Source organism: Cottoperca gobio, unplaced genomic scaffold (genome assembly GCF_900634415.1).
Source record: "Cottoperca gobio unplaced genomic scaffold, fCotGob3.1 fCotGob3_293arrow_ctg1, whole genome shotgun sequence".
Lineage (NCBI taxonomy): Eukaryota > Metazoa > Chordata > Actinopteri > Perciformes > Bovichtidae > Cottoperca > Cottoperca gobio.
Window position 1 is genome coordinate 311,160 of NW_021166902.1, and position 12,717 is coordinate 323,876.

Sequence of the window (12,717 nt, forward strand, 5' to 3'; positions counted from 1 at the left end):
GTGTGGGGGGGGGGAAGGTTTCCTTCCAGATGACTTCACCCTACAAACATGAGTCTGTGAGTCTATTCATGTGAAACTGTTTTGTTTTCTCCTAAATCCTGAATTTAAAGCAACGCTACGTTCTGTTGTTTGCACAAAACAAACACAAAGTGATAGTGTGTACGTGTTGAAGTGTGGTTGTATGGCACACCATACCAGACTCTGTTGACAAAAACATTAATTTTACCTCTGAGAACACGGGAGTTGCTGTTAGTTAGTTAGTGTTATTGTGTTGGTTGGTGAATCCAAACTAACCCTTTAAATCACTAACTAACAGGAACTCCCGTGTTCTCAGAGGTAAAATTAATGTTTTTGTCAATGGAGTCTGGTGGCTCTGAAGAGAGCGTTCACCTTCAATTCCCCGTCAGAAAAGTCTGACATCAGGTGGATGCAGGTGGTCAGGCTTCCAAATAGCCGACTGGAAGGTTGAGAGTTCAATACCAAGGCTGCCACCATTGAGTCCCTGAGCAAGGCACTGGACCCTGAACTGCTCCAGGTAGTCCCTGTAGTTAGCTCTGGATAACAGTGTTTGCTAAATTACATGTAATGTAAAGAGGGCAACATATTCCAAATGAACTGATATTTATCTGGGCTTTGGTTTATTGAATGTTTGTTTATCATTCTGTTTGTTTGTTAGAGTCGAGTTATTAAAGAATAAAAGAGTAGATCTTAAAATGTGACAAATTTGAATGGAGTTTGGTTAAGTGTTAGTGGAACATCAGGGTAGCTTGTGTGACTGTGGTTGGGGTGGGGCGGGGACAGGAAGAGACACAATGCACTCATTACTCTGTACTGTGTCCTACTTCCTGTTATTTGGGAGCGTCAGGAATTCCCTCCCAAAGTCTGAGAACATGAAGAAGAGAATGCCTTTATAATCTGTACATTATATATTTATTATCTGTACATTATATAGTTATAATCTGTACATTTTATATATAATCTGTACATTATGTTTATAATCTCAACATTATAAATATATAATATGTAAATTATATGTTTATAATCTGTACATTATATGTTTATATTCTGAACATTATATGTATAATCTGTACATTATATATATAATATGTACAATTTAAATATATAATCTGTACATCTGTACAAATTTGTAAACATACAAAAAATAAGAACACCCATTGCAATTGTTCAAACACATATATTCATAGTAAAATGTTTAATTTAATGGGTTTTATACAGATTATATTGTGTTTTAAAAATACAATTAAATATAAATATAGTAAATAAATACATTACTGCAGCCGCCAGGGGGCGACAGTGGTCTCGCGCTGTTTATTGGACCGTAGAAGAAGAAGCAGCTTGTTGTGAAAGTAATCAGCTGACTGTTCAGGCTGAAGCTATTTTATATCCTCATACTATAATGATATAATATATATAAAATAACTTTAATACATCACACTCAAACAACAACATGGCGTTCATCACAGCCAACTGGAACCCGTTGGGAGAAGCTTTTTATCGGTCAGTTTCTCTCTGTGTTATCGGTCACACATCAGCTAACGTTAGCCCCACAACTCAGACTTTAAACGGGCTAAATGTTAGCTGGTAGCTCGCTGCAGCCTGCTCATCATGTGACTCTGCTAACTTGGCTCGCTAGCTTTAAATGTAATTTATTTAAACTGTATAAACTAGGTTATTTAACAATGTCATTAGCTGTTAGGTGTTAGCAATTAGATGGATGCTCACTGCGAACATTCAATCAGCTCTGTTAACGTCACGTGCAATCAGGCAGGTGAAGTCAGGCGATTTACCTGACCAATCAGAACCCGCTTTCAGTTAGGCGAACACGAGCTGCTAAATCCACTGAGAAACACAGCAGCGTTAAAGTGTTGAAATATACATTTATCATGAATACACTGTGTGTGTGTGTGTGTGTGTGTGTGTGTGTGTGTGTGTGTGTGTGTGTGTGTGTGTGTGTGTGTGCAGTAAAATGGAGCTGTATGAGATGTGTTGGAGCTTGGGGGATGGACTCAGAGACTGTTTGGTGGCTGCAGCTCCATATGGAGGACCAATAGGTACAAACACGCACACCAGACTACATGCACATTTATGCAGAGTTATAGTCCGGAATAACCTGTCTGTCTATAATCTCTCAGCTCTTCTCAGAGAACCTCATAGACGTTCTCCGAGTTCTCGTCCTCAGTTAGAGATTTATTCTGCGTCTGGAGTCGCCATCGCCAGCTTCCCGGTAAATATTCACTTAATAATAATTGTAATACTAATTCTATTATCATTATTATTAGCTGTATTATTATTAAACAGTACAATATATGTACTACTTTAATATTAAGTAGCATGCAGTATGTTAATATGTTGTGCTGTGTATTCCTATATTATGTTGTTATTGGACAATAATCAGAGTTTTCTCTGCCGGTATACGAACATAAAAACGTGAGATTTTATTGAATCAGTAACTTAAAAAAGTTGTTGTTGCGTCTGTGGGCTCTAGACATCAATAATAAACATCTTAAATACATTTAAAGTTACACAGTATGTAGATATCTGCATGTAGAAACGTATTTACACAACTACAATGTTAGCATAACCCTGATCAACCAAACTCCATTCGGAAAAAAAGCGTTGAGATGTTTACTTGTCGTCTTGCAGACCTGACAGCAGGAACCATCCTGACGGAGTTATTTCTGTATCTTTTTGATCCTTTGTCATTAAATCACAGCTAAATGTATTTTTGGTTCATACCGCTGTAGTAAACCAGAGTAATTCCATTTGCTTTGCATTTTTGTGAACATGGCATAATGAGTTAATAATGAGCTCTCTCTCTCTCTCTCTCTCTGTCTCTGTCTCTGCTGTCTCTCTCACCTGTCTGTCAGTGGAAGAGCGGTCCTGTGGTTCAATTGGGTTGGACGGTCAGCGACGAGCTTTTGTTTATTCAAGAGGACGGATCGGTTCTGATCTACGACGTGTTTGGATCCTTCAAGAGACACTTCAGTATGGGACAGGTAACTAGTCATTGCCAAGTCTCTAACTCTAGTCTCTAGTTAACTAACCACTAGTCAGTTAGTACTCTTTGGACCTGAATCTGTCTTGTCGTTGTTGGTAAACAGGAAGTGGTCCAGTCTCAGGTGCTAGAAGCCAAAGTCTTCCACTCTCCTTACGGAACAGGCGTCGCCATAGTAACGGGTTCCTCACGATTCATCTTGGCAACTAACATCGACGACCTGAAGCTCCGGAGGTTACCTGAAGTCCCCGGTGGGTTCACCTGTCTCTTCACTCACCTTTTTCTTTACAGTTTAGGTTGAACTTAATAAAATCTACCTGTCGCTCTCTCTACCTGTCTGCCTGCAGGTCTCCAGGGGACGCCGTCCTGCTGGGTTGTCCTTACTCAGGACCGACAGACTAAAGTCCTGCTGTCCAACGGACCTGAACTCTACATCCTGGACAACACTTCCTGCACTGCTGTGGTGAGACAGTCAGACAGACAGACAGACCAAGAGATCAGACACGTAACCAATCTCACCTGTCTTTCTTTCTACCTGTCTGTCTTCAGTGTCCTCCAGGTCTCGGTCCTCAGGCCGGCAGTATCGTCCACATGTCTGTGTCTTTCAGCTATAAGTACCTGGCTCTCTTCACGGACACTGGACACTTGTGGACAGGCTCCTCCCACCTCCAGGTGAGCCATCCAATCAGCTGTCTGATCTAACCTGAGGGGACGGGGTTTGTGTGGATGATTGACAGTTGATTCTGTGTCTGCAGGACAAACTGATTGAAGTCGATACCAAAAAGACAACGCCTCCCAAACAGATGGTCTGGTACGTATGTTTACCTCTCTGTCTACCCGTTTGTCTCACCCTCTCTCCCTGTTTCACCTTCTCTACCTGATTTACCCTCTCTACCTGTCCAGGTGTCGCAGACCGAAGAGTCAGCAGCCGTCTGTGGTGTTGATGTGGGACAAACTGCTGATGGTGGCTGGAGTCTGTCAAGACAACATCCAGTATCCTTTGAACAAGACTGGAACTACAAACCAGCCAGTTCGTCAGGGTTCTCCTGGGGCTTGTTAGGGTGGACCTGGAGTTTGTTAAAATGGTTTTGGGTTAGAGAACCTTCTCCTGTTTTGTCTTCTAAGTGGTTCTCTGGTCAGGTGATGTTTGACTCCTGTGTGAACCTTGACCTCTGACCTCAGGTTCCCGATAGAGGATCTGTGTGTTCTGGTCGGAGAGCTGGACGGAGTTCGGATCATCAGCTCGACCAATCAGGAGCTGCTTCAGGAGGTTCCTCTCGTTTGTCAGGAAATCTTCAAGATTGCCTCCATGGCTCCTGGAGCTCTGCTCCTGGAGGCGCACCGAGAGTACGAGGTGAGAACCTGTCTGTCTGTCTGCCTCTCTGTCTGTCTCACTTTCTCTCAGGATTCTAAGTATATCTTTCTTTATTTTTGTGTAGAAGTCGAGTCAGAAGGCTGATGAGTACCTGAGGGAGATCAAGGAGCAAAGCATGCTGGGAGAAGCAGTCCGACAGTGTGTGGAGGCGGCAGGACACGAATACGACTCCAACACCCAGAAGTCCCTGCTGAGGGTGAGTTCTGTATATAAGTGTATTATTGTTCTGAGGAAGAACACACTTTGTTCTGTATTATTGTTCTGTATTATGGTTCTGTGTCCTAGGCGGCGTCCTTCGGGAAGTGTTTCCTGACCGACTTCAGTCCGGATCCGTTTGTGTCGACCTGCAGAGAGCTGCGCGTGCTGAACGGCGTCAGAGAGAGCAGCGTAGGACTGCCGCTCACTCACACCCAGTATCCTCACACACAAGTGCATCATGGGACATCTAGTGTACAGTTTTTAATGTGTTGTGATGTCATTACCTGATGTTTGACCGCCAACCAATTAGATCAGTGCTCCTTGACCTCTGACCTCAGATTCAAACAGATGACTCTACAGGTGCTGATCGACAGGTGAGCCCATCTGTCTGTCTTCACTAAAAAGTATGTTAACAATTAATGAATTAGCAAAATGTTAGTATAATTCAATTTAATTCACAAATTGTTGCAGTTGCATTCACTAACCTGTCTCTTTCTATACCTCTCTGTCTCTCAGATTGGTGTATCGACAATTTTATCCTTTAGCGATAGAAATCTGCCGTTACCTGAAGATTCCAGATTATCAGGGAGTCAGTCGAGTGCTCAAACACTGGGCCTCATGCAAGGTAACCTGTCTCACTTCACTCACGTGTCTCACCTGTCACACCGTCTTACCTGTCTCACCTGTGGTTGTTGCCACGTGCAGGTGCAGCAGAAGGACCTGACAGACGAGGCCATCGCCCGGGCGGTGTGTGTGAAGGTGGGAGACTCACCTGGTGTTTCTTACTCGCACATCGCAGCCAAAGCTTACGAGTGTGGACGCACTGAGCTCGCCATCAAGGTGTGTGTGTGTGTGTGTGTGTGTGTGTGTGTGTGTGTGTGTGTGTGTGTGTGTGTGTGTGTGTGTGTGTGTGTGTGTGTGTGTGTGTGTGTGTGTTGAAGCTGAAGTTGAAGCTGAAGCTGAAGCTGAAATAATGAAGCGGGGCAGGAACACCGACTTAAATATTTAGGAGGAATAATCGACACAGCCATCGGTTTGGTTTGACCATCATGCACACACCTGATTATCTGGAGCAAGCAGTCATTTATTGATTTGCAACACCTGAGACCTGTTAACCACACCCCCTCTCTGGACCATGTGGTCTGTGGTTCAAGAGCAACGTATATATAGTATATATATATATTTGTGTTTTAGCTGTTGGACTTTGAGGCTCGCTCCGGGGAGCAGGTTCCTCTGCTGTTGAAGATGAAGAGGAGTCAGCTGGCTCTCAGTAAAGCTGTGGAGAGTGGAGACACTGACCTAGGTGAGTTAGCCCTGCCCCCACCTGTGATTCTGTTAGTCCCGCCCCCACCTGTGAGTCTGTTAGCCCCCCCCCTGATGTCCCACTGTGCTCCCAGTTTACACCGTGGTGACGTACCTGAAGAACGAGATGAACAGAGGCGACTTCTTCATGACTCTGAGGAACCAACCGGTTGCACTGAGCCTCTACAGACAGGTAATTACCGGTATTATTATTATTATAAAAAAACAAATAATTATCTCTAAATTATCTGTATTTTATTATTTATGAATTTCATTTAATATTTATTAATCTGTAATTAGTTTTTTACTTTGAAGTTTATTATGAATCTGTTTCAGTTCTGTAAGCTGCAGGAACAGGAAACTCTGAAGGATCTTTATAATCAGGACGATGATCATCAGGAACTGGCAAACTACCACGTTACAGCGAGCTACAGAGAAAAGGTAACTACAGACCAAACTACCACGTTACAGCGAGCTACAGAGAAAAGGTAACTACAGACCAAACTACCACGCTGCATTTCATAACTGTCTGTCTCTTTGCCTGTCTTTCTGCAGAGGTTAGACAGCCGTCTGTCTCTCCTACAGAGTGCTGTAGACGAATACAACAAGGCCAAGAACGAGTTTTCTGCAAAGGTAAAACTCCCACTAATAATGTTTTACATTGAAACTATAACATTTTGATGTTTATTTGCGCAGGTAGAAAGTAAACAATGTTTCATTATTGTTTCTTTAGGCCACAGAGGACGAGATGCGTCTCCTGCGTTTCCAACGCAAACTGGATGACGAGAAAGGGGCGGGGCTTCTGGGCCTTTCATTACAGGTCAATAAAGGGGCGGGGCTATATGTGCGTTAAGGGGTGGGGCTCTATGTATAATGAGGGAGGCTCTACGTATATTAAAGGGGGCTCTAACTACGTATATTCAGGGAGGCTCTACGTATATTAAGGGGGCTCTACGTATAATAAGGGAGGCTCTACGTATAATAAGGGAGGCTCTATGTATATTAAGGGGGCTCTATGTATATTAAGGGGGCTCTACATATATTAAGGGAGGCTCTACGTATAATAAGGGAGGCTCTATGTATATTAAGGGGGCTCTATGTATATTAAGGGAGGCTCTATGTATATTAAGGGGGCTCTATGTATATTAAGGGAGGCTCTATGTATATTAAGGGGGCTCTATGTATATTAAGGGGGCTCTATGTATATTAAGGGAGGCTCTATGTATATTAAGGGGGCTCTATGTATATTAAGGGGGCTCTATGTATATTAAGGGAGGCTCTATGTATATTAAGGGGGCTCTATGTATATTAAGGGGGCTCTATGTATATTAAGGGAGGCTCTATGTATATTAAGGGGGCTCTATGTATATTAAAGGGGGCTTTATGTATATTAAGGGGGTCTCTATGTATATGAATGGAGGCTCTACGTATATTAAGGGGGCTCTACGTATATTAAAGGGGGCTCTATGTATATTAAGGGGGCTCTACGTATATTAAGGGAGGCTCTACGTATATTAAGGGGGCTCTACGTATATTAAGGGGGCTCTACGTATATTAAGGGGGCTCTACGTATATTAAGGGGGCTCTACGTATGTTAAAGGGGGCTCTATGTATATTAAGGGAGGCTCTACGTATATTAAGGGAGGCTCTACGTATATTAAGGGGGCTCTACGTATATTAAGGGAGGCTCTACGTATATTAATGGAGGCTCTACGTATATTAAGGGGGCTCTATGTATATTAAGGAGGCTCTACGTATATTAACAGGGCTCTACATATATTAAAGGGGCTCTACGTATATTAAGGGGGCTCTACGTATATTAAGGGGGCTCTACGTATATTAAGGGGGCTCTATGTATATTAAGGAGGGTCTACGTATAATAAGGGAGGCTCTATGTATATTAACGGGGGCTCTACGTATATTAATGGAGGCTCTACATATATTAATGGAGGCTCTACATATATTAAAGAGGGCTCTATGTATATTAAGGGGGCTCTACGTATAATAAGGGAGGCTCTATGTATATTAAAGGGGGCTCTATGTATATAAACGGGGGCTCTACGTATATTAATGGAGGCTCTACGTATATTAAAGGGGGCTCTATGTATATTAAGGGGGGGCTCTACGTATATTAAGGGAGGCTCTACGTATATTAAAGGGGGCACTACGTATATTAAGGGAGGCTCTGCGTATATTAAGGGATGCTCTATGTATAATAAGGGGGCTCTACGTATATTAAGGGATGCTCTACGCATAATAAGGGAGGTTCTACGTATAATAAGGGAGGCTCTATGTATATTAAGGGAGGCTCTACGTATAATAAGGGAGGTTCTACGTATAATAAGGGAGGCTCTATGTATATTAAGGGAGGCTCTACGTATAATAAGGGGGGGCTAACGGTCTGCTCTCTGTGCAGGCCACCATGGAGGCTCTGCTGGCTTTAGGACTCCACAAACAGGCAGAACAACTTTACAGAGACTTCAAAGTTCCTGACAAAAGGTGAGACAGCTGTCTGCTGTAATTGGCTGAACTCATGCTGCTGTTTGCACTTTAATGTCTCTCCACCTGTGTCTCAGGTATTGGTGGTTGAAGCTGAAGTCTCTGGCGGAGAAAGAGGAGTGGGACGAGTTGGAGAAGTTCTCAAAGAGCAAGAAGTCTCCTATTGGCTACCTGGTAAGAAGAAGCAACATCGAAAGATTTTACATTCATGCGTGTTGAAGTTCAAAGCTAGAGAGGAGCTTTCAAAACATCTTAAACTTCCTCTCATTTCACATTCCTCTGTGTAACCCTAACCCTAACCCTTTTTTTACACTATTTACTCTTTTTACTTTGTTTACACTGTTTACTTTGTTTACACTGTTTACTCTGTTTACTTTGTTTACACTGTTTACTTTGTTTACACTGTTTACTTTGTTTACACTGTTTACTTTGTTTACTCTGTTTACTTTGTTTACACTGTTTACTTTGTTTACACTGTTTACTCTGTTTACTTTGTTTACACTGTTTACTCTGTTTACTTTGTTTACACTGTTTACTCTGTTTACTTTGTTTACACTGTTTACTTTGTTTACACTGTTTACTTTGTTTACACTGTTTACACTGTTTACACTGTTTACTTTGTTTACACTGTTTACTCTGTTTACTTTGTTTACACTGTTTACTCTGTTTACTTTGTTTACACTGTTTACTCTGTTTACTTTGTTTACACTGTTTACTTTGTTTACACTGTTTACTCTGTTTACTTTGTTTACACTGTTTACTCTGTTTACTTTGTTTACACTGTTTACTTTGTTTACACTGTTTACTCTGTTTACTTTGTTTACACTGTTTACTTTGTTTACTTTGTTTGATGCACTAGACCAGGGGTATTCAACTAAAATTAAAAGAGGTCCAGTTAGAGAAACTTTCCTCTGGATGAGGTCCGTGCGACGGGGCGGGGGTGCGTCCTGTGATGTGTGTGTGTGTGTGTCAGGAGCGAAGCCCCGCCCTTCGTGAAACAGAGCGGAGTGAAGCTGCGCCGGTTAAAATAGAAAAGCCCTTAATAATTTATTGATTATAGGTCCGGGTCCGTATAGGCCAGGGGTCGGCAACCTTTACTATCAAAAGAGCCATTTTGCCACCTCTTCCACCAAATAAAATGTGTCTGGAGCCGCAACACATTTTTCATAAGTTTAAGTTGTATATACTATATATATATATATATATATATATATATATATATATATATATATATATATATATATTATTAGGACAACACCAACACCAAACTCTTTAGGTGTCAACTCAATTATTTCTTCCTGCACCACATCAGAGTTCACATACCTGCATAACAGCGCTGTCTGTTCAACATCATTTACATCACTTGACTCATCACAAGCAATTGAATATGCTTCAGCTGAATTGATGTCCTCAATTTGCTGTTTGGTGATGTGTGTTAACATTTTAATGGCCCTGTCCTTGACGGTCTTTGCAGAGAGAGACATATCTCAAATATTCTGAACTATTTCTTCTTTGTTTTCGAAGTCCAAAAATAGATGCTCTGATATTTTTAAGAATGCTTCTTTCATGTATTCTCCATCTGTAAACGACTTTCCACGCTCCTGAGCGGCCACAAAACTAGCAGCAGTAGTTGAGTTTGAAGATTTCATCCATTTCTCGAAAGAATATTTGCTCTGCTCCACTTTCAGCAGAAGTTCAGAAATCGCTTTTTTTCGCACATCTCCAACTCGGTACTTTTCGGCAAATGCTATCTGTCTGTTCTTCAAATGTCTTTCGACATTACATTTTTTGTTGTTAGCTAATTTCTCGCCACATATCAAGCAGACAGGTAAGCCATCATCATTGGCAGTAAAAGCAAATGCATCTGTCCACGCAGAATTAAACTCTCTTTTTTCCTCCGAGACTTTTCTTTTTTTAGTTGTATCCATTGTTAGCTTACCGAGTTAGCCGGGGGTCGGAAACTCAAGATTAGCCACCTGCAGGGTGACGCATATTTTAGTGGACGAAATGTAAAAATTCAAGTGTAATTGTAAACTGGCTTTATTGTTTCCATGTTGGGTTTGAGAGCGTAAGAACAAAAGAGTTATAGTTTAGTTTAGGGTTAGGATTGATCAAGAGGTTTGAGTAAAATATGGCCGCAACTCCACCTCCTCTGTGCCTCGAGGAATGTGAGTATTAATATGACCAGGTGGATGGACAGGTCGGCGTCTGGGTCCGGACTCGTACTTCTTAGTTCTAACTCAGAAACACAGTTTTGACTTGTCAGTTAACTTAAAACATCAGGTGTCAGATAAAGCTTGTGCTTTAGATGTTTACTGATTGCATGTGATGAGAGCACAGATGAGACGGACACCGCACAGCTGTTCATTGTTTTGCGAGGAGTTGATGATAACTTTTGGAAGTTACGGAAGAGCTGCTTAGTCTTAGGAGTCTAAAGGGCACAACATAATTCGAGCACGAGGACTTTACCACAGAGGATTTCAAGCTTCCCTGTGATGTCGATGCTGAATACGGGGACGCACTCCACCGTTCTGATGTGCGCTGGCAGAGTCGCGGCTCCGTGCTGCAGCGGGTTTATTCCCTGAGATCAGAAACTGATCTGTTTTTGAAAGAGAAGGAGCGACCTCTTCATGAGCTGAGTGACCCTCCATGTTTGGCAGACCTGGTTAGTTGATCTTACTGGTCATCTCAACACTGAACAAGAGCCGACTGCTACATGAAAGCATTCTGTGTGAAGCTCCGTCTCTCTGAGACACAACTACACAACTTCCATGTTGGGCACTTCCCCACTCAAATATGTGAGCAAACATTTTCTCTGAACAAAAGCAGATTAAGAACCTAAATGAGCGACAGCATCTCTGTGATGTCCTTCGTATCTCAACCACCAAACTTACTCCTGACCTGCAGCATCCTTCAGTCCACAGCATCACTGCTCCCATTACAGGAGAGTTAAAACATATATTACACAGTATTCATGTTAATAAGCTCAATGTTTCAATACATTCAGTCAATTAAAGTTGATAACATTTTCTAACTAACGTTAGTTGATGTGTTAACAAGCCCAATAACTTATTTGTTTAACAAGCTTGAGATATATCCATCCCCATTTCACCCCCTCCCCCCCTTGATTTTGTTTTTTAGGCAATATACCTCAAAAGTATGAGTGGCCCAGCCCTTCGCATATTTTTCTGTTTGTGGCCCTCAGTGAAAATAGTTTGGACACCCCTGCACTAGACCATCATCACCCATAAAATTATTATTTATTTAATTTAATATAATATCATTTAATTATGGTTGCTTAGCAACGTGGTCCAGGCATGTGTCATTTTATATAAAGGTTAAAGAACTTCACTTCCCATGATTCTCAGCACTTCTCTTCTTCAGGCGTTTGTTGACGTTTGCATGAAGAGCAACAACAAGTACGAAGCCAAGAAGTACGTTTCCAAGGTGACGCCAGAGCAGAGGGTCAAAGCTCACCTGGCAGTCAGGTAAGACTGTGACATCATCAGTGACATCATCAGACAGGTGAGTTTCGACCAATCAGGTGACTCCTCTTCTTATATTCCTGTCAGCGACCTGGAGGGAGCGGCAGACGCTGCCATCGAGCGTAAGAACGAATCAGAGATGGGGGCGGTGCTCGCCAGATGCTCCGCCTCCGATCACCTGCTGATTGACAGGCTGAACAGAGCTGCCGCCGCCAAAAAGTGATCCTCCATTCAGGGAGACAGCCGACGGTCTGCTGCCAGAAAGTGATCCTTCTGTTTCCAGCTGATACTGCAGATGCAGTTTGAATATTTGAGAGTAGAAGAAGAGAAAGACGCAGTTTTCTTCTTCTGTGTTTCTGTCTGAACTTACTGGTCATTTCCTGTTGTTGCCCCTTCAAATTAAAAGCCTTTCCCCAGAGAACCATCAGGATGTGTTATTACTGTTTTTTGTTATATTTTATTTTTTTTGTTATATTGTGCCTGAGTTCCCTGGATAACATTATATGAATTTAATATTATCCCTCGTAATGTCCTCCCGATGCCATACACCTTTTCTCCTCTGCGGTCAAAAATGACCCCGCCTGGTTTGACTGTTATTTAATATTTGAACTTTGATCATTTTTTAAAATTAATTTCTTCTTTGTTTAAATTTATTTTATTTACGTGAAGCTTTGATTATTCTCTGGTCTAAATGTCTATTTTAAGTTCATAAGAAATCTAAATAAATGGTTATAAGTGAATATGTGTCAATAAATTATATTTTTATATTTTATATTTTATTTTATATTTTAAATGACATATAAATCAATAAAGTGTGTGTGTGTGGGTGGGTGATTGGGTGT

General features: G+C 41.7%; 1 protein-coding gene across 2 annotated transcripts; it reads left to right on the top strand.

The window, feature by feature from the left end:
• Positions 1-1,330: 1,330 nt before the first annotated feature.
• vps16 (VPS16 core subunit of CORVET and HOPS complexes) lies at positions 1,331-12,615 on the top strand. 2 transcript variants are annotated; one of them, XR_003831936.1, is made up of 24 exons: positions 1,331-1,518; positions 1,984-2,072; positions 2,154-2,245; positions 2,889-3,017; positions 3,123-3,267; positions 3,364-3,479; positions 3,566-3,688; positions 3,772-3,827; positions 3,920-4,009; positions 4,199-4,370; positions 4,456-4,587; positions 4,677-4,804; positions 4,928-4,963; positions 5,106-5,214; positions 5,295-5,429; positions 5,784-5,892; positions 5,987-6,084; positions 6,228-6,332; positions 6,447-6,524; positions 6,625-6,711; positions 8,308-8,390; positions 8,468-8,564; positions 11,759-11,878; positions 11,963-12,007. XR_003831936.1 is itself a non-coding variant. In XM_029427142.1 (24 exons), exons 1-24 carry the CDS (start codon positions 1,469-1,471, stop codon positions 12,096-12,098), a joined length of 2,499 nt encoding a protein of 832 aa, XP_029283002.1. In that variant the 5' UTR covers positions 1,331-1,468; the 3' UTR covers positions 12,099-12,615. The 2 variants fall into 2 exon arrangements, 1 of the variants encoding a protein (XP_029283002.1); XM_029427142.1 differs by having other exon boundaries at positions 11,775-11,878; positions 11,963-12,615.
• Positions 12,616-12,717: the final 102 nt, after the last annotated feature.